At 45.1% G+C, this 22,866-nt stretch overlaps 1 protein-coding gene across 2 annotated transcripts in view; it reads left to right on the plus strand.

Moving 5' to 3' along the window:
* The window catches only part of LOC144114133 (uncharacterized), an 83,395-nt gene that overhangs the window by 39,138 nt on the left and 21,391 nt on the right, over positions 1–22,866 (plus strand). Inside the window, exons 8-11 of one of the 2 annotated variants that reach the window (XM_077647645.1) lie at positions 13,388–13,480; positions 15,481–15,555; positions 17,268–17,318; positions 22,363–22,439. In XM_077647645.1, the coding sequence (XP_077503771.1) occupies positions 13,388–13,480; positions 15,481–15,555; positions 17,268–17,318; positions 22,363–22,439 (296 nt within the window). The remainder of the gene's footprint in view (positions 1–13,387; positions 13,481–15,480; positions 15,556–17,267; positions 17,319–22,362; positions 22,440–22,866) is intronic. The other variant, XM_077647646.1, reaches the window with a different exon arrangement.

Raw genomic sequence — 22,866 nt, forward strand, 5'->3', positions numbered from 1 at the left:
TACTGCGGCAATGATTACGGACAGCACCAGCTACTTAAGCTCAGTCGACATCGAGCCACTCTGTGGGTATGGCAAAGCCTCCAAAATGAAGCCTTCTGAGCCGCTTATCCTGTTTTTACAGGTTAGTAAGCATGTAAAATGTTTTAGAAGTGATGATAGGTCCATCATTGTTCTGCCTTGCCCTGCAGTGTGTGTTGATATTGTGCTGGAGTGCATTTCATTGTTGTTGATTTCTGGGGATGTTGAGCTAAACCGTGGGCCAGAAACTGTCGAGCAAATGTTTAGTCAACTCATGAAAGGGCAGAAAACGCTAATAGAAGATGTCAGGGAAATTAAAAAAATCAGAGTTCTCTTTCTAAACTACTGGAAAAAGTCAGTGCCAAGATGCACGAGATTGAAAATACATTAATGAACATACATGAAAATGAAGAACGACTAGATTCATTTGTACAGAGCATGGGAACCGCTCTCCGTTCACAGCAACAGAACATAATTGAGCTGGAAGATAGAATTCGCCGAAATGACCTTCTTGTGTTCGGCATAACCGAAACAGATACCGAAACCACTGATGATCTCAAGAAGAAAGTGTTGCATGACGTCTTCCATGAACGCCTTGGTGTTGAAGTTAACACAGTGGAGCGGATACACAGACTTGGAAAGAAGCTTATGGACAAGGCGTGTCCAGTGATAGACTTTTTGACTACAACGAAAAGATGAAATTATTTGATAACTGCCAGAAATTAATGGGCAGCAAATTTTTGTTATGACATGATTATTCTCAGGCAACTTTACAAAAGCTTAAGAAACTGTGGGATAGTGCGAAACATGAAAAGGACAATGGCGCAAAAGTTCAGCTCGAACGCGACGGGATTTTCATTGACAAGGAAACTTTTTTCTGGGATGACGAAAACAACTGCCCTGTCAAGGCAAATCAATTGATAGCAAATCAGTGTGACAGTGTGGGATGGAAGAAAGGAATTTTGTTCTGATAAATGTCAATGCTTGCAGCCTCCTAAATAAAACCGCTGAACTCGAACACATTATCATGATTCATCAGCCAGACGTCATTGCAGTTACGGAAACGTGGTTGCGTCCTGAAATTGCATCCTGATGGTGAGATCATACCGCCCACATATAGAATGATTCGGAAGGATCGTGCTTCACATGGTGGTGGTGTAGCTCTTATTTTTAAAAAAGTAATTGAATTTGTTCCCATGGAAGATTGCCCCAACACAGAGAACATCTGGTGCAGGCTAAAACTTGGCGTTTCTTTCTGTGTCATTGCAGCGGTTTATAGGCCTCCTAACATTCCTGTCATGTTTCTTGAGTTGTTGTAAGACTATCTTTCAAGTAATGTATCTGCCAATGCAAGAGTAATCATTACAGGTGATTTCAGTTTGCCACACGTCCGTTGGGAGTCGCTAGACACAGATACAACTGATGCTAAACACTGTGATGCCTTGCTGGACATTGCTTTTAATAGTGATCTCGCACCAGTTGGTAAACAAGCAACAAAGATAGGAGCAACTAGAGAATCAATATTGGACTTGGTTTTTATAAGCAGTAAAATAACCGTATATATAGTGTCTATCCAGGAAGGGCTTTCTGATCAAAAGCCCACATCTTTGCCTGAGAATTCTAGTATCGAAAAGTGCATACCGCCGTCAGACATGGCAGATGTTATTTTGTCTGAGCAAGGCATATTTTCCCTCCTTCTTAATTTAGACACGAAAGTCTTCTGGTCCTGATTCTATTCCAAATGAGTTTCTTAGACGATATGCCGAATGGGTAGCTAAATATTTACTTATCATATTTAAGGCATCTCTAGAGCAACATTCTTTACCAAATGTTTGGCTGCAGGCTAGGATAGTACCAATGCACAAATCTGGAAACAAGCACATTTCCGATAATTACAGACCTATTTCTATCACCTGCGCCTGTTGCAAGATACTTGAGCATATCTTGGCAAACTGCTTATCCGACTATCTTCAGGGGAACAACAAGCTAAATCCCAATCAGCATGGTTTCAGAGGGAGGTTATCTACTGTTACCCAGCTTGTAGAAACAGTGCACGATTTTTCTAAAGTAATAAATAACAGGGATCAAGTGGATGCAGTTAGCCTGGACCCTCGGGAGTCCCTCGGGGGTCTGTGCTTTTATGCTATGTCAATGATATCGCAGTTTCTATTCCGCCCCATGTTACAGTCCGGGTTTTTGCGGATGATTGTTTAATTTACTCTGTCATTTCAAACCAAGAAGACCAGTTAATACTAAATTCGGCATTGAGCGCTATCAATCAATGGTGCACATTATCCAAAATGGAAATCAATTATGCAAAAACATCATTTGTTACGATTTTCAATAAAACAAAATATATATTTTCTTTTGATTATGAAATAGATGGGCACTATGTAACTCGAGTCCACCATTTCAGATATTTAGGCATCACTATAACTTCAAATCTAAACTGGCATACACACATGAATAACATATGCTCAAAGGCCGAAACAAAACTGTGGTTGATAAGTAGAAAACTGAAGCTTGCTTCCACAAAATCAAAACTAACAGCCTATCTCGCGCTGGTACGACTAACACTGGAATATGCGAGTGTCATATGGGATCCGCATCAGAAAAACCAAATTGACAAGATCGAAAAAGTTCAGAGAAGGGCGGCTAGGTTCATTTTGTCAAAATACAGATTTACAGATTCAGTGACTGACATGCTTCGTGAACTAAACTTGCCTCAACTTTCAAAGCTAAGGAAGGTTGCTAGGCTAAAAATGTTTTATCTGCTATATAATAACCACTTCAACTAGAACACAAGCAACTACTTGAAACAGCGTTCCTCTAGAGCTGTGAGATCTTCTCACAAAGATCAGGTTACACCCGTGACGGCCCAAATCAATTCCTTTAAATACTCCTTCCCCGTAGACATCGCTGAATGGAATTCCTTGCCTCTGGACTTTTTACAAGCAGACAATCTACACCAGTTTGAAACTTAACTCTCCCGTTATTTAAGCCTGTAGAAACCATTTGCCATTGTTGTCATTCATTATGTTCTTTATCTGCGGTTCTGATCCTCGGTGGTCTGAAACCGAGCGTATTATTATGAACACTTACCTATCTGACGCACTTATGGCTTATCTGCTGGCAACATGATTGATGGTATCATATAAGTTTGTATAAATTTTGTACTTGTGGCTGTGTGTACTTCTTGAGTTGTATGCATCCACCCTGTAATGGCCTTACGGCTGACAGTATCAATAAATAAATAAATAAATAAATAAATTACAGACTTCTCATATACTAAGGCATTCAGTGCTCCTTCACTTCTTTGTAGCCAGCAGACCTTCCATCGAGTGGCTAGACTTCAACAGAGGACCTTGAGGAGTACCTGCAGCAGCATCTGGCATTCCCTTTGACAACAGTTTTTGAATGTCCTCAATGTCTGGAATTTCTGTTGCATCCACATTCATGCTACCATCATCGCTTAAATGGTTCTTGAGCATGTCAACTTGGATTACATGTGTAGCCTACGTGTAACAGCCTCACTTTAACAAGCATTTGCGTAGTACAGCAGAATGTCCTGTTACATTTTTCACGGTACCACGGGGGAAAATACTGTTTTAAGCCCACTTATAACAAACATGACCATCACACACTGTTTGCATCACACACTATTTGTTTTTTTTTCTGGATGTTTGCATTTAGTGGACTGGTTATAATATAGAGGATAGCTGCAAGGTGGACCTTTGTGGAGCCACTTCCTTCGCAATATCCACAAGTCTCCATTGCCCTGACGAAGTTTTGATTCTAGTTGGCTTGTTTTTGCAATGCTAAGTGTTTCTGCTTTCGTTAGAAAATAATTTGAGCATCCTGGTCAGTGGACGATCATCGCTGTATGTTTATTCCTAGTGCATCAGTCGATTGAAGACTGCTTTTAGGTTTGTCTTAGCGACACAAAATCTGTACTCATAGTGATTTCTATGTCTATGGTGCTTAGGCTTTGTGAGGATGTTGTCTTAGCTGAGCACTAACTGGCAACAGTCTACGCTCGCACTATGAGCAGATGCAGTGGCAGCTGCACCTGCACATTTATGTGCCCACAGACGTTCGTTCTATCATAGATTTGGCACCATAGCCATAGTCCCAATGTATATTGTGATGCTCACGTCGCCTTCGTTCTTTGAGCGTTATTAGTGGGCTTGACTGCACCAAACAAACAAGATGCTGCGAATGCCGGTGTTACCTGTATCTGTATATTATTTGCATTGAGGTGAGATGTGGGTCTTGAATTAAAATTTATATTATTAAAGATATCGTAATTGGTTTTGCTATGTGTTTCTTCTTCCCGTTTTCAAACATATAACTAGTTTTCAGTACATTTCAGTTAGTTCCCTAGTAGTGCGAAAATAACTGAAGACTAATTAGCTAAATTCTTACAGGTCATTAGGGCACTTTCAACATTTTTGGTTTGGATTGAAATCGAGCTGTAGCCAAAGACCTGCTATCTGGAGCTATGCTAATTATACTGTTCGTGATGTAAATCATATAAAAATGTTCAGTTATGTCCAGCACCTTAATTATGATAGTTAGGTGACATTACGGTTCACAAAATTTGTAATGTTCAGCTCAGAAAAAAAGAAGAAATCTAGCATAGCTCCATAGTTTAGTTTTTTCTGAATTCAGCAGTATAAGATGAACTGAAATTGCACCATAACGTATTAAAAACTTCCGTAAGGCTAGTCACATTGGCAAAAAGCACGAAGCTGAGAAAATCTCATTTGAAGTGTGTGCGCCAGCAATTCGGAAATCGTTGTAGAGGCCTCAAAAACAGTGGAATGCATACGTTCCAAAAATATTTCACAGCATTGAGTAATACTAGGATGTGGGGACGCGACCCAGCTTTCTAACAAAACCAAGATGACGGCCATCGGGGATATGGTCGTGGGTTGCAATGGGCGCAAAATTTTTCCGCATTTCACTCCGAAATAACCGTTTTTGCTCTTCGTAGGCGCAAAATATATAATTTTTAGTAACTAGAGGTTGAATTAACTTTTTACGCAGGTACTCTTAGTGTATAGATCCCGAATATGGCTTTTTTGCAACATCAAAGTTTTCGCATTTTTTTATGATTTCAAGACCCACGTCTCCCCTTAAAGTTGCACTAAAGAGAAACCTGAACTCGTCTTTTTACCACAGGAACTCTATCTACACGTTCCGGGCATTCTTAGAAACTTGAATAATTGTCCTGTGCGGCCGATTGCCCTAATTAAATCAGATTAAATGTCCCGGCTCGTGCCTTTTTTCTTTTTAACTTAATGCGGTAGGTAGGAGGAGTCAACCAATGCGTCAGCCAGTCCCACGGCTGCTTGGCGCTCTGGCATCGGCGGAGTGATACGTAAATCAGAGTCCACATGTATTTTTATTTCCGAGGGCCTAATTTGCGGCTATATTGGCTGTGACTGAAACTGTTTATCATATAAACACGTGTAAGGGCCGCACTTCTTTTTCCAGATTTGAGGGCTAATTTTTGGGGAGCTGCCCATACACGCGATTGACGAGAAAAAAAAAAACTTCTTTTTAGAAGTAAAAACGCACCAAACGGCAAATCAGCGGCATTTATTCTATGCTCAGTCGCCTCTCACGGTGTATTCCCACTTCGAGCTGGTGCTGTGCTCCGGTGCGCGCTCATCCCACAAGAAGTCTCGCAGCACGTCCGCTGTCAACGCGTAGCCGTTGTTCCGCGCTTCCATCACTTAGCAGAGCAGCTCTTCTTCCAGGTCAGGAAACTTGCGCTGCTTGCCTCGGAAAGTGCACTATTTGCAACTTGTGTTCCTCAGTGCATCCCTTTTGTTGCACCATCGTCGGACGCACTTCTTGGCCACGTCGAATTTCCTGCCCACCGCGCGCTTGCTGTGTTCGATAGTGAACTCCCAGCTGTGTAGCTATTAAGGTTCTTGCCGTATTGTGCTGAAACTGCTAAAACTACAACGCTCCGCGGCAGCACACAAAAGCCACAACTGACACCCGTGCCTTTGCCAGCAACAAAACGCTAGAGCTGGTGATACTGATGCCGATATGAATAGCTGGAGCTGGCGGGAGCTCGCGGCGGAGGGAAAAGTTGACGAGGATGATAATGAGCTGCGGCCTCTGGCGCCATTCGTGGGCGGCACCTGGGAGCTCCTGTGCGCATGCGTCGCCTCCGCGATGAAGCACGCTGTTGCTCACAGCCAACGTTTTTAGATTAGGTCTTTGCTCGCAGCTGGCGCTGATCACGGAGGCCACGGCTCGTGCATTTCGAAGGCTATTCCCCATGGGTCATGTGAAAACTATGGGTGCGGCCCTTACGCAGATATTTTTTTTCTAATATTTCCTTCTGGAAAACAGGGTGCGGCCGATACACTGATGCAGCTCTTACAAGAGTTTATACGGTATTCACAGAAACCTAAAAAACAAAATAAAAGCGAAGCGGCCACTAGACTGGCTGAAAGACACTCCGCGCGTTAACGGTTGACTCTGCCAACCTCCCGCGTTCTGTTAAAAAAAAGGCGGGAGCCGGGACGTTTACTCTGATTTAATTAGGGCAATCAGCCGCACAGGATAATAATTCGAAGTTTCTAACAATGCCCGGAACGTGTAGATAGAGTTCTCGAGGTAAAAAGGCTAGTTCAGTTTCCTCTTTAGTGCACCTTTAAGTGAATACCTGATGTGCTGTTGACGCATGTGCATAGCTATCAGGAGAAATTATAAGCTAGCACTGGCATTCTCGGCGTCTGGATGATAGCTTGCTAATTTTTATATTGTGAGTGCTGATGCACACGCTCAGGATTACTCTGCAGGTGTTGAGCATGTGTGCATTCAGCAGCTGTTTTCACTTGCTGCTCAACCTGTACCTTTTAGGTCATGTGGTGCTCAAGTCATAAAAGTGGATGGCTATGTTTTCCACACTAGGAGCTTGTGCTGTAAAAAAAAAGTCCTTGCACAAGTGCATCACCTTGGCTTTCACATACATTGGGGCTACTGCAAGGTTTGCCCACTTAAGGAAACGACTTCATGATTAGGAAGAGGAATGTCACACTCATGGATAGTCAATGCCTAGCTGTTCTCTCCTTAAAACATGGGTCATTCCATGCCAAACGTCCCAGACGTTGCACTCGACCATCTAGAATTTGTTCAAAAAAATTCATGGAAACTTATCCTAATGTGCGTAATCAAAGTATTTTTGCCGAAAAAAATTTATTCGTGAGGTGAGGGCAGTTTGAATATTTAGAAAAGGCGAGAAACCAGGCATTGCTCAATAATCAATAACAAGTTAAAATTTTTAGAAAACACTTCAATATTTTTTTCACTGACATTTGCAGAGATTCTGGCTTCCGAAATAATTCGGAGCATGCAGCTTTATACAGCATAAATATTTTTAAAAATCGAAGAAAAGTATGAAAATGTACCATTTTTGTCGTTTTTTGTTTTAAATATCAACTTGCTCTCGGAATTCAGAAATAACTTTTGTTTCTCTCAATGTCGAGCACCTACAACAAATGTTACAGATGTTGAAACTGCGAACTGTTTATCGCCTTTAATTTCTGAAATTTTTATAGAGATTTTTTGTTTAAAGCGAGCAAAGAATTTTTGAAGTTAAGCTTTCGCAGTGCAAGTTGTGTCATCTTTTTGCGCCTCTTCACCGCAGAGCACGGCACAGCTGACACTGTGGCCAGATGAAGTGTAGAGTTTTTCTTAAGTGAGGTTTGCACTGCAGGCAAGCGTGGGAACGTTGAGTAGTCAAACAGGTATTCGTAGGAAAAGATTTTGTTAACGCTGCCGTCTCTCGCTCTGCCGCGACAATCATACCAATCGCGCTAATCTCTACGTGGATATTACAAACCTTCTACGCCTCTGCAGGAGTGTACTCCCGGGGCCCGCTAAGGGTCTCGACAGAACCGAGGGATGCCACATTAGACTGCTCCAAACCAGGTCTTTCTTAAATCCCGCCATACTAAAATAAGTGGACCTGACATTCACGGTCAGGTGCAAATTCTGCGGGCAGTATGCTGACCCCCATGGTGTGGGCCTGCCAGTACAATACACATATAGCCTTTATAAGTCAGCCAACTAGGGAAGTGCTGGGAGGCGGCCCTGTCCAGCTCGGACCTGGAGGTCCAACGGACCCTGGTCTAGAGATATTAAACTGAAAAAGGTGGAAAGCTATCCGTTTTTGAAATTTTTTACCAAATTTTATGGTCTCACAGAAGTTGTATGAATGGCAAAGCAGCAGAGAGCACAGGCAGCAGCGGTGGCCAATGGCGTCTCGGAATAGGGACTTCCACTCAGCGCAACAACCATCCCCACCTCCCATTCTCAGTTTAATACAGTGCAACAATAAAGGTTTTCTCCTCCTCCTCCTTAACGCTCCCGGGGCGGCACAAGTCCAAGTGAGCTAGTTGTCTGTCGCTGTCAGTCATTCTTGTCAGCGTCGTGACAGGCTTAAGCACCACCATAAGAGCTTGTGAGACGCCGCTCTGGAAATGACCAGAACGATCCAGTGTTGAAACAATCCACAACGCAGCAGCACCACGTGGTACCTGACCCTTGTGGCCGTCAAAGGCGCACGCCCGGTTGTTTCCGATGTAATGTCCTAGTTGTATTCGATTTAATCAGTGTATTTTCTGCATTAATACTCCAGGAACAACTGTAGAGGAGCCACTATACTGGCGAAGCACCTTCATGCGAGCGACGCACCTACACTCGAGCGGGCTGTGTTCACCGCCAGTGCGTTCACCGTGTTACCGCAGCGGTGTGCACTTTGCACCTTCACGCGCGCTCTCCGCGATCTTACTCTGATATAAATAAAGCACTTGTGATATGCCTGCCATGCCAGCTGGTCATCCCTCCTCATGGTCCAGGTCCATGCGAGACAGCACGCTGAATACCCTTGCTTTTCTTCTCTTGGCTGCCCCGCACCAAGGCAGGTCTGTTCGAACTTCGAAGGCGAAAACGATCTCAATTACTGCATACATCCGCCAAATGTCGCGTGACATCTTCTTTAGCCCTGAAAATGCTCGGCAGCGAACGACGAGAAACTGACATTATCTGGCCATGAATGTCGTGCAATGCCTGGTGCAGTGTTTTGCGGTGAGGAAGCATTAAAGGGACACTGAGGAAAAATTGAAGTTGGCTTGTATCGTTAGAATACTAGCTCCTGATCACAGAAACACCACTCTTACTGAAAACAAAGCTCCTGTAAGGTAGAAAATAGCAAGAACCAAAATACAGGTATCGCCGCCACTGGCCAATCTCTCAAGTACAAGCTTGATTACGTCATAGGACAAGAGACGCCACCTTGGAGGAATTTTCCTTGCTCCATGGAGCCACGAATCTCTCAGGCTAAGAAAGGAAGGTTGCGCGGTTCAGTATTGAAGTAAGTTTTGTTTTGAAACCGATAGTTCACTTTTATCACACAAGGAAGACAGACCAAAGACAACCTGAATGTTGGAAGCAAAGAAAACCTATGCTTGGTGGCACCACAGGCGGTCAGGAGAGTCTGTGTTAAGGTGCTTGGCGTCTATGAGCTGTGCGTGCCCCGTGGTTTTGTTTTTGACGCGCCTCGATTTACAAGCGCCGAACAGCAGAGCAACTCCAAGCGCCGCTTCAAGTGCTAGTTAACCTTTGAAGGAGCCTGTTTAAGGCTGGCTAGATGATCGCCACGGTCAATGAAAAACTATGATGGCACGATGATCGGTGATCGTACAAGGCAGCTAGCAGTATAAAGAGCACTTGTGTCTTTGTACGCTTGCCGGCGAAACGTTCCCGGCTGTGCCAGTCAACTTCAAACTAGTTAACGGAAATCGTTTATTAGTGACGGGAGACAGTTAAAAAAAAGTTAAGAAAAAATTTCTGATGGCCTAGCTCTGTTGGCCAGGATATCCGTTGCGAGAGCGCGGTTACTTTACATCTGAAGAGTACATTCACCAGATGCGCTTTTATTCATGCTTGAAGCTTGAGCCGTAGTGGCGGAGTGGTAGCGTCTTCGCCTCAAACGCCAAAGGCCCTGGTTCGATTCCGAGCCTCGCCTCAGGTTTTCCCTTTTTTTTTTATTCAGTGAGTGCGCAGGGGGTTTCAGTGGCTCCCATGGATGCCGCCACCAAATACGTTGGTTAGCGGTTAAGTGGGTGCTCTGTTAAGGCGCGTTTATACTCCAGTGTTTGCGCGCGCGCGCGCACGCTGCACGGCAACGTCACGTCGGCCAAAGCAAGACCCTCTATACTCCAACTGCGCTTGACCGCCGACGCGTTCGGCAGCTTCGCCGCACTCTGACCGCACTGGCAGAGGCTTGGAGTACGTCCCTATTTCGCGCTGAGTGCGCCAGCCAGCCCGGCCAGACCAGTTCGGCTCCGCGGCGAGGCGCGCATTGTGACCTCATGGGCCTCCTTCGAGCACCGCCACGGCAAAATCGCTAGTTCGCAGCCAGTAAAGCTTTCGCTTGAAAATAGATTTGGAACCTGCAGAGAGTGTGACTCCGCTCTCCTCCAACTGATTTGTTGGCGGCTCCATTCTATAGCTTCGGCAGTTGGGCGGAGCTGTTCTTTTCGAGCTCTCGGCTAATTTAATCCATTCACAGTTATATCTGAAGGTGCATGCAAGTGGGTGAGAACATGATCCGTTGGATCCCGTACCTCCGGGAACGCGCAGAACCCGTTGAAGCGTCGTGCATCGGTTTTACTTTAAAGCAGCCAACTTAAAAACCGAGCGCCCTTGAGCCCCCACCCGTTTTTTGTGGAAAAGAAAGTAAATAACCTGGCCCTCGCAAACATGAGAAACCTCCTCGACGCCGCCTGCTGCACCGTGCAACAGCACCTTTTAAGGGATCGCAATCTATTGGCCCCAAAGCCTCGGCCATCCTGCGATGGGCGTGACGTGCCGTCCTTGGCCTCGCCCCTCGCGACTTCCCGCACTGGGGTTAAGATATTTAATTAGCAATGGCTGCTCACTGAGGAAGGGGGAAACGACCCGCCAGCGCCTAACCTAACCGTGCTCCCTCAAAAGCATCGCACGTTCTGTGGGGCTAAAGTCGCTGAAATGCAGACCGGAGTTTTTGCGAGAACTTCGTTGGCGGGTTCGGGAACAGGATCCATCGTAGGGCTGGCAAGACGCCGGTGAAAATGTAAATGAAGCGACCCCTGATGGATGCCTTCAACATACGGCGGCAGTAGCTTTCATTTCGGCTGCTGCTAGACCGCATTTAGCGGTGCCTGGTTTCTCGCCTTTTCTTAATATTCAAACTGCCCTCGCCTCACGTATAAATTTTTTTCGGAAAATATACTGCAGGCTTTGATCCTATGAATTTTTTTTAACAAATTGTAGATGGTCAAGTGCAACGTCTGGGACGTTTGACGTGGAATGACCCACATGTCTTGGAGTATCTTTTTATGGCAGCGCAAAAGGAAGACATCTTGACACGCCTGCGACCAAGCCATGGCCAGGAAGTGAAGGAATATCATCCAGTGCTAGCTCAAACATAAGCTGAAAAACCTTGTGCACTTTGCCAAACTGAATGAATGGTTGCACCGTACGCTACTACAATGGAACCTCATTATAGCGAACTGATAAGTAAAATAGCTCGATATAGCCGAAATTCATAATATAAAATGTCGCCAAAAACTCGCGGTGGAGAAGCTAAATTTAGTTGGCAAAAGAATGGCAACTGGTAGAGACCTTTTCTGCAGTCTTAGCAGTTTCGAAGCTGCTTGCGACGATTGGGAAGGCCACAAAAAACCGAACAGCAAACTCTATTTGAGTTGGCTTCCCCACACAGCACAGCATGCGGCGGCAGGTCAAACGCCAGCTAAGGTACCTTTCTCGCATTACACTGTCGCACAAAAAATCAGGCACCAGGACAAAAGCTATCGCCGTTTTCACCACCTCAGTCTGATAGTCAGTGTGAGCAGAGAATGGTTGCTGGAAAGCTTCAACAACCGACTGTGTCATTGGTTCTGGGCCACTATCGTTGGGTGCAAGAGGCGCAAACGGGTTCCGACCGCCTGGCTACCAGCGTTTCTTGCTGCTCTATCTTCTGTTGCGTTATTGGCATAGCAAGGTAAAGCATGAACAGTGGTGTGACTGCTTGCCGCTCCACCACCAGTCACCTGTGTAGTGAGGCAAAGCCTGCTTGCTGCCTGCCATCTGACCTGGCACAGATTGGCGCTCGGCAATTCGATATATCCATTTTAGGGCAAACTGCATTCGATATATAAAGTAAAAAATGCATGTATTTGTTTTTTTTTTAAAATAATTTCAGAACAGTTTGATATAGCCAATAATTCGTAATATCCTTGATCTTCGTAATGAGGTTTGACTGGTTTTCAGTGTCTGCTGCACAATAGCTGCATCTTGCCAAGGCACTTTTTTTTTTGTACTATGTCTGTGTCCTAAGCACAAACTTGCCAAGTGGCCTTGCCTAATGTTTTATCCAGAGTTTGATGTGTCGCAATGGTTTAAATCAGCCTGGGCAGCATGGAATGCTTTCTGACTGCGAAAACTCGCCGCTTGTGTTGCACCTGTATGCATCAATTGACATTCTGTTCTCTCAAGGCGGGGTTGACTTTTTTGATCAATCGGATACTTTGTAGCGCGTTGTCTCCATGGCGACCAAGAAATGCATACTTGCCAAGCCTACCAGCTGCTCAAATCCAGAAGCAGTTTAAAAATATGATGTATTTTATTGCTGGAATTTTGTGGTGTGTACATCTTCAGACGGCCTTTCATTGGCTGCAAATGTGAAACAGTGAAGCGGCAGTGATGCGTCGGTGGTGAAGCGAGTTAGCTGCCCCTGCTTCAATAGACGCTGCCATGTTGTCCCAATGCAAAGCGGATTTCGGCTGTGTGCTATTCCAGAATAGCCTTCATCTCTGCTGCCAATACAAGACGCGTAGCGTGCCTTGGGTTCTGTGCCCAAGCATTTCAACTTCCCACCTCTTGGAGATGCTCCAAGCCTTGCGATTTCCTGTTCTAACAGTATGCTGTCATCAACTTGTGTTGCTGATTGGCTTAATTGTGCCTGTCTGTCTGCAGCCCTTCTGGTTTGGCTTTTTTGCTGTATTGAGTTCTCGGCTCGGCAGTAGTTCCATGTTTGAGTAGTGAGCCGAGACTATTTTTGTTAAGCTACGAAGGATTGAGAAAGCTGTGTAGCTTTCTGTTGCAGCTGTATGGATATGCACAGGCCATGCTGAAAATTTTTCCTTCACGCCTAGATTATAGGCTCAACCGTTTGTGAATTGTATAATCAGTACAAATTCACATTGTGGATAACCGTGCATCATTGTGTTATTGAAGAGCAGCCGTATTTGTGGATAATTTGTTTCTGGTTTTTCATGTTTTAATCTGCTCGTAGAACAAGATGCAATGGGTGAGGCAGCGGTCAGGTGAGGAGCTCATCTCTGTCATCACTACAGATGAAGTGGTTCAAATTTGGAGTCCCGATGAGGTAGGTTGTCTCAGTGATGTCCTACTTTCCTAAGCAGGTGACACCAGTGGAATGAGTAGTGTGTTGTCTTTCATATTTCTTGTGGCTGTGCACTTTACACTTCTGCTTTAATGACGAAGGCGGTGACCACGAAACATAATTGAATCAGGCGAAAAGCGGTATCTGTAGGGCTAATAGTGATCTAATGTCGAAGCTTCTTGAACAGTAGGCCCATGCGGCCTCTGCGATGGTAACACTTTTCTGCTAAAAGCATTCAGAGAACTTTTCTCATGCCGTCATCAGCCTGATTGTAGAATTGCTATGTGCGAGAAAAAAATATAAAAGATGGCCACTTTTAGGGAATTCTGTAGCTATGTCCCAGTACCGCAGCAGTAAGTACTGTGGAAGAACATGAGATAATCGATGAGTGAACTCTGCAAAAGCAGTGAGGTGCAACAAATTTCAAGCCTTGTTTTCAGATCTGCATGTGGCATGTCTGCAAGAGGATTAAGTGGTTCTGTACAGTGTGCCTAACCCACGGAGGAAGACTATTTAGGAGTGGAAACTCTGCTGTCTGCGGCGACCAGAAAAGGTCACAAGCCCACGGCGCCACCATCATGCTGGCGGCCTGGAAAGAAATTAACGCCGTTTCGGTTGCCAAGGCAACTGGTCGAGCGTGTTGCTCCCGTTCAGCTGCGCGCGCCTGACTTCTATTGGGGGCACTCTCGCGCGCTTCTTTACCGCTGGTAGCCCGAAGAGCAAATGGTGCTACGCTTCAACCATTTAAGCACAGTAAAAAATAAAACGCGTTCTTTTCCATGACCGCTGTAAGGTGATCTGTAGCTTCTGGTTGTACGCAGGGCTATTGTTTGACATCCACGTGATGACTTTGATTGGATGGGTATAAGCGCTGCTGGCATTCGTCAAAGGCAGTCATGCCTTTACGTTCATCAAGTATGTGACCGCGCTAAGTTTCATCTGCTGGAGGAGAATGCGGGCGTCGTATGGCGCAGCGTATATGACTACACGTCAGCCGAGAAGGCAACAAGCGGCAACAACTTCTCACCTTGCTCACCTTTTCCCTGCAACACTTGTAACCGCTTTTCCAATTTCGAACAAAACACCTGCGTCCCATCTTAGTGTAGCAAATTACGAAGGAGGCCGCACTGCGCATAGCAGCGCTGTTAGTATTACGGCCCTCCAACAGACACCGACAAGAACTGTTGCTGTTTGACTTAAGGGTGCAGAAATACGTCACGGCGGGCCCGCTGAATCAAACACCCGTGTCGTCTGCTTTGAGGGCGCGCCGCCGGAGAGCACGCCGGAGCCGTCTGCCTGGGTGCTGCATTTTTAAATTTTTTTCGCTGCAGCTTCTACGACGCGCTGCGTGGCACCGCCACTGCATACGGCCCCGTCGGCGCATTCAATTGTGACTTCATCTGGTCGCCTGCGCTCGCTCGCGCTGACGGGAGTTTCACCTCCTATATAGTCTTGCTGCGTGGCCTAACATCAAAGCTTTTGATTGGCTGTCTTTGACATATGCTTTGCAGGAACATCCCTGCAACATTGCTGAGAGCATCTGTGAATGCGTTGGGAAGCTTGGAAGGGCAGACCAGGTTCTTTGGGCTGCAAGTGTGTTGCATGTGCACAGCTATCTGCTACTTACTGGCTGTTGAACACTGTTGGAGGGAAATTTGACTAAAACATTGAAATTTAGAATGAGCCTGGTCCCGGAGCTCATATGATAAACATTGATTTAAAACCGCTGTTTTATGTTTAATTTCACTTTTACATGAGCTTAAGGCTTGTGCACAAATATTTGTCAGTTGCTTTGAAATTCAGATAACTAGCCTGGAGAGCAGTTCTGAAAAGCACTGTTTGCTAGTGCTAAAGGAAATAAAAAAGAACCCTTGTTTGAAAAAGAAAAAGCTTTACCTTTGAAAGGATGGCAGCATTTTTGCAATTACTGCCAATGTCCATAGCGTTGAACAAGAACAGTTGGCAAGGCATTTGTACTCCAGGCAGGAGGGGGCCCAGGACCATTGTGCACCAGCTGTACACCATCTCCAAGTGCTGTAATACAAATAATATTGGAGGTGAGGACTAAATATCCAATAGTACAGTAAAACCTCGTTTATACGTTCCCGGCTCATACATTCAAAATCGCAAGCAATAAAAATGTCCTATAGAGTGGCACCATTTTTCTTCCGGGCTAATACATTCCCGGATAATACGATTTCCCAGCAACTACATTTGAATTTCGTCATTTCTGATCGTATAATATGTTTAGTGACCAACAAATGTGCGCAAATATTCGAGCTGGCCAAGCTCATTGTCGCCTGATATCAGCAAAAGACTAGCGGTAGTTGGCCACCACAGTGACTTTTTTACAATGCATCAGTGCAGTGCGGGCAAGCGTTCGAAAATGACGATGCGCGAGAGCACTGTTGACCCTGGTGGTGTGCGACACATTCAGAAATAAAGCGGCAAGTAGCTGTACTTTTCTGCAGTGTATATGTACAATCGGGTGAATCATCTGATAAATGAGGTTTTGCTGTAAAAGGAAAATACCGCTCTAACATCCAAGAAAGAAATAAAAAGGTGATCTTTGCTTTTATCTTGGCGGAGCTTTTGATGCACTGATATTGTGCAAGCATACAAGCGAGAATATTGCCGCGAATCTTTGCAGCGTTTGTTCATTCTTCAAAGCTGCCGGCATGCTGCTTTATTGCTTTGGTTGCGATGCAAGATGCAACGAGATTTATCTCGATTGATCGCATCCAGGCAGAGCTGATTTTACATTGTCCCAGAACGTTCTAGTAACTTTGCACGCATTATCTCGAAAGTTTGCTGTCAGCTTTAAATTGAGCACGGCGAACAGCGGCAGGCATTCTGTTCGACGACCACCGAGCATGCTTGTTGCTATGCCGCCACCGAGTGAGTCAGTCCATTGTGGGCGCAAGTCAGCTCAAATAAAGAGTTTTGTTTAGACACCATTTTTGCAGCCCTTCTGCTTTCTGGACTGCAGTCACCAGTTCGTGACAATATGGACCTTTTCATTGATCTGTTGCTCTGTTGATCTGTCGGTTCGTGCTTTACCGTCATGAAGCTTTGCTGCCGAATTTCGCAACTCGGCACAGGCTAACAGATAGTCGGCGTAGCGAGTTCATTAGGTCAACCGCCGCAACACCTTCGTTACACGGAGGTTTCATATACATACACTTCAATGGGCACGGCATTGGGGAATTGAGAAGTAATAATGAGGAATTCACTATGTAAAGGTTTGTTACATCGAGGTTTAACTGTAATGAAAATTGGGTTGAAGTTTATGAACAAAACTACCTCAAAAATGGCTTTCCTGTGCTTTTTCTTAAGAGGAAGCTGAAGCCACCATTAAAGTATGGCAGTTATTACCGCTGTCACTGTGTGAAAGTTTCGCGTGCTCTTTCTCTTTCAGGAGAGTTGCACGAAAGGTTTTCAGATAAGATCTGTACAAAGATAAGCATGGAGACCCACCATACTGGCAGTGCGCCAACTATGCCATTTAGAGGCCTGTTATAGTAAAAACAAAACTTTATTTTCTCACCTGCACAGAGAGACATACCTCCCAAACATCGATGACCGCTTCGGGCAGCATTTAAATGAGCCATCAAAAAATTGCTAGTTTGATGCTACTAAAAAATGCTCCGGATATCTCTATCAAGTTTAATTACCTCATTTACATGTATTTGTTGTTCTGCCTATAATTCTTTGCTGTTAAAAATAGCACCTGTCACTAAAGGTTTTGTTCTATCTTGTTTCTTTCCAGGTCAGTGCAAGGAAGGTTATTACCAGGTCAGACTTGACATCAACATTTAGTGTAAGTTGTGCTTCTGGTCTTTTTATTCCATTTTAATGCAGAGCGCATTTTATGCTTTATACCCACCCAGCACATCGTTCTGGTTGCAATCAACTGTCTCGGAATTAAAAAAAGGCTGCACCCATCATGCTTTGTGAAGTCTGCACATAATTGGACATATAACTAGACGGACAAGTTGATAATACATTGTTAAGCAACAGCCTGAAAGATGTGGACTAAGGGAGATATACACGGGACGAGCGCTGACTCACAGGAAACGTACAGTATATGACAATTGCATGGAAACAACAACAACAAAAAAACCCCACAGATGATTGCTACATCAAATCTAGGTACACAACTTTATTATTTATCAAAACAGAGGGCTTGCTGATGCAGTCTTGTTTTACAGCGACAGCTCTTAAAGGGGCCATGACATGGTCGTTCTTCACATTTCAGTTTTGTGCTTCGGTAACTAATACAAGAGCTTATGATTCAGTTTCCAAAATTTGGCTGCCCTGGACGCGCTCTATATTTCAAAAAATGCGATCGAAATCGAGGCCGGGAGACTCCTCCCACTGGCATCGACTGCCATGTTGAAAGCTGTCGTGACGTCACCAGCACATGCACGGAGCAGCGTCGTCTGCTTTCATTGCTGCAATATGCGCAGCGAGGTCTCTTTCCCCCCTGTACTTTCGCAGGCGATCGAAGTAACAGTCGTCTCCCATATATGAGTGTCTGGTTCCGCAAAAGTGATAATAACTAACGCAGTTTTTCTTTGGTATAGGTAGGGGCCGGTCACACTAGGCCGATGCGACGGCGATCGACGGTTGGTCGGCTGGTCAGTACGCAAATGCCGTCTATGACACACTGGTCCGTCACGCTAGACCGACGATGACGCCAGCATGATCCACGACCGCATATCGTAGTAATGCTAAGAGTCAGCTTTGTGGGAACAAGAAGAGTGTGGTGGGGGACTAGTCGGTACGACATTCTATAAACTTAAGAATTTAAAACTTAAATTGTTCAGTTTAAAACTTATTGGACCTCATGCTAGCCACGGCGACGTATGCGATGTGCATGCACTAGCGAAGATGTGCTTCCACTCGGTGCCTGCGCATAGAACCGATCAGCGAGGCAAGTGACACAGGCAGAAAAGGCCGCACGACAGCGCCACTCGTGGCTCGCCGCCGTCACCTGGGCTTGTACGGCCGAGTGAAAGCTTCACTCCCAGTGAGGCGACGGCCGGAAAAACTGCGCTTGTACCTTATTCGTATTGAAAAAAGTGAAACGAGCGGCTGCATATCGTATCTTCACACTTTCTTACTAATCAGTGAGGAACTTTTGCCATAGTCTTGAATTTCATGTGTGCGATTTCGGCGATTGCGGAGAGTGAATTCTCAAGTTTTAGCACCTGCAAATAGCTGTCGAGCGTAGTTTTGGCAACACTGCCCTCAAAACGACAACTGCTTACATCGCACGACGCGAGTACAATAACGGGGAAGTTCCGATATTGACCCGGTCTGCATAGCATGTGCAGAAGGCAGCCGGCAGCAGTCGTCGGCATCGACTGTGGACAATAAATCTGGCTGTTTTCATTAAGTCAAGTAATGTCCGAACGTATTTTTAAAGGAAGCAGATACAATTAGGGGGAAGCGCCGGTATCCAGCGCAAAGCGTTTGCCAAGCAGGCGATATATAGCATCATCGGCGCCTATTGCAGTGTTATAGTGTGTAAATGAGGAAAACTACAATTTGTGAGCAAGAGCACGTGATATTTAAGATAAGAAGAACCCACCTTGCGTTTTATGCCACGCAAATGAGTAGTACTGTTTGTGCGCAGCCATCCATGTAAACAACTTCAGCGCGGGGCTGTAGTTGTCATAATCGTCGCACTCCTCCATGGGGCTCGATGCGCGCACACAGCAAAATGCTAAATGATTTACTATTATTTTGAAGCACTTATTTAGTCGGCGGTGATTATTCATCGCTGCGGGTAGTGAAATCATTCGAGTTGCGTAGGGTTTTGCAAGCGGCTTGGTTCCTGCAAAAAAGTTCTACGAGTCGAAGGGAATGTATGTTCAACTTACAGACGCACACATGCATACAGCTGGGAAGTCGTCACACTCGGCACTTTTCTCAGCTCCTTTCGTGCCTCAAGGTTAGTCTAGTGCCACCTTGTGATAATTTGAGTTTAATTATCGAGCCGATGCATAGCGGACAAGAACTTGGTAGCCAGCTACAAAATGGCACGGATTTCACGGCGCACATCGGTGAAGGCATGCACGTCACGTGCACTTAACTGCTCAAAAGAGACCACACTCATAACATATGAACAGCATGCCTATAAGCATAAATAATAAAACAGGGGTTCATCGTTTTGATCTCTGTTTCCTCAGCAATCAAAACGGGCGCCACGAGCAAGTCCGCTTTCCCGAGGATCACTCAGCTCGCGTACTAAGTTGAAGGTTTCCGAAAAGAAAACACGGAAAATGGATTTTATTTCGCTAAGCTAAAAGAAAAAAAACTTATCGAGCGACCGCCGTCTACGGTGTGCTTGCAAGCACCTCAATTGCTCGTAGCAGACTACGCGGGGCGGGTATGCCCTTGTGACGTCGGCAACCAGAGGTTGCGAGACCAGCAAGCAGTTCGCAGAAAAAGCAGAAAAAAATTGTTTTAAAAATGTTTACTGCACAACAGGATCAACTGAAAATTCGGGGAATAGTAATTTTATGTTTTGGGAATTAAAGACTATGAGCAGGGTAGGCATGAAAATATGCTGTCATGGCCCATTTAAGCGCCCGTTCTTGAGTTTCACATTGTAGTAGGATGTCGTAGCGTGTTGTTGTTTGACGTCGCCGTAACTGATGCGTCCTTTGTCATGGGAGCCACTTGGAGGGTGAATACCGTGCGAGGAGGAAGGTATCACATATTGGAGAAATGCTTAATGGGGGATGTGGGGCTAAAATACCGATTTTCAGAAAAAATTGCATTTCTAAGTTTTTTTTTTTTTTGGATTGCTGGTTTAACGAAGAATATTCTCACCAAGTTTGGTTGTTATCTGAGCTGTAGAAAAGAAGAAAATGATTTCTTTTTATGAGGCGGTGGCACGCATTTGCTGTCGAAGGCGTCTATGAACGCGCTTCTCAAGACGCCGCCGCAGTGCGGGCGAAAATCGAATGCAAAGGGAACGCCCACGTTATAATTTTTTTTGCGCATTTTAGCAGTGGAATACCTTTATTGAGAATACATAAGGCCACTAACAAAAAAACTAAAGAAGAAGGACATATTACTGGCTGCGCCAACTGCAGAGTGAATGGCATACTGAAATAGGAGCTCGGATTGGCGGAAATATACCACGTGAGCACCTAAAGCTGTTTTCGTGCCATTCAGAGTTGCTCCTGCTTTGGTTTTGTTCGACGTTTGCTATGTACATTGACGGAACAACTGCTCAAGGCCAGCATGAAGTGAGATGTGAAAGAGCTGTGACAGTGTGACGACGTCTGCTTTTCCACTCACGAGCTCCTTAATGCTCTTGAGTTACAATGTATTAGTCATTGGACTACTCATCCTCACTAGCACTGCCGTTGCCATCACTGCTGCAAGGCCGCAGCACGTTGTCATCCAGCGAAATCGCCCACTTCGCAAACAGCCGCACCATGCCATCGCGTGGAACAGCTGAAAATTTTGCCTTGCTGCAGCCGCCACATCTGATCACCCGTTACGAGACATCGAACTCGTGGCCTGGCGCACAATTGTTCGTTTCTTTGGCCTAAAGAATGACAGCTATCTCGAATGTAGCCGTGAATGGGTGCCGGACACTCACCGGACCCAGAGCACAAATGACGATTGACGAAGCACATTCAAAACTGGTAAAACGTGGCCGGCAGTCATCAAACGTGTCCAACGGAGCCAAAGAGAAACTATGCCTACTGTGCGTGAGCTGCATCGGCTCTTCTATCAGCTACTGACACTCTCCAGAAGCGTTGCCATTCCGTGTGGCGGTGCCGCTGCAACTGGAACAGCGGCCCTGCCATCAACTATTGATACTGCCTTGAGCACCGAGTGCGCATTTGATAGTAAAAAATAAAAATCCTTGAGAACAAGCGTGGAGATTAGTAGAATGCTATTGGGTAGAGCCATAGAGCAAACAAAATTGCAACCATGCTGTAGTATACCCAATATCCCATTTGTCTCTCCTTTATTTATGGTGCTTTTGCTTTCGTTTTGATTGTAAAGCAACACCCCCCCCCCCCTCCCCGCCCCGCACACACGCTTTGATTTTCAAATTAAAAAAAAAACAGGTCGACTTACAATACTGTAAATATGGTATGGCGAGAGTGGAGGAATGTAGGAATGTAGCGAAGTAAATTTGCGACAGTTGCTCGCTTCTAGTGCGGCGTACTGGAGAGCAGACCTACACGAAAAACGTGTGTGGAAAACTAAAAAGAGTGCCCTAGAACTATACAGACGTCAGGTCGCTCTCATATTCTCTACCGCAACATATTGTAACGTACAAATACCTTAACAGCACTCGCTGAATCTGACGTTAACCAGTAATAACCGTTCTGTCAATCTTTTTTCTTTTGTGTGGTGTGCCTCACAAAGTTTGTGTTTGCCAGTCTGTATGTTTGAACAATTAACACCATGTTCTACAATGGTAAACATTGTATTCGTGGGCAGAATTGAATCCATGGTGTGTCAACATGAAAGAACATGAAAATTAATTGTATGGTCACATGCCCACTTCATTCGTGCGTATGGTGGCCTGGAAACATTTGTGACTTGGGGTACATATATTCTGCTGTACCTCACCATTGTTTTAATAGGTATTTTTTCCAGTATCTGTAGATGATTCACCTGCTCAGCAGCATCTGCTGTGCATTAAATATGCTTTTGACAGTTTACGTATTTGACAGAGTTATCAGGCTGTACTTATTTAGTAATACTGCTTGATACTTATGGCCTGATATAGCGTGTGTAGGAACAGGGGGTATGGGTCCTTTGTTGCTATGAGTGCTAGAGCACAGTTCAGAATACTAACTCATTTCTAACTTCAAATGCAGGAACCAGTTCGGATTGACCACATTGTGGATAACGTCATGTTTGAGGACAAGATGTACATCACGGCTGGCTCATCCAAGTAAGTTTATTTGTTTTTGCCTGCATTATAAGCAGCGTGGCAATAGCTGGTGAGGTGCCAGACTTTGTCACCAATTTTCCAGCAGAAATTCACTCCAGAACTAAAATGTTTATGTAAACAGGCCTAGCCAACATGATCTATTCAGCATAGTGCAATTGCACCCATTGCTGGCTGGTGGAATGGTACTGAAGCAAGGTGGAGGATCTGTGATCATCTGATGGTTGTGCTGGGAGCTGAACATGGGGGGGTGGGGGGGGGGTTGTGCCATTGACCGGTTCCCTCAAGTTATTGTGCAAAAAAAGACACAGGTGACAGCAGTGACTGATTGTGGTAGCAGGTGTTGCAACTGTGAAATGATGACAGATTTAGTGAAACTTAAAACATAGCATTTATGGCATTTATTTGCATATTGATTGTTATGTCATAT

This window comes from Amblyomma americanum, chromosome 1 (assembly GCF_052857255.1).
Source record: "Amblyomma americanum isolate KBUSLIRL-KWMA chromosome 1, ASM5285725v1, whole genome shotgun sequence".
NCBI classification, from domain to species: Eukaryota; Metazoa; Arthropoda; class Arachnida; order Ixodida; family Ixodidae; genus Amblyomma; species Amblyomma americanum.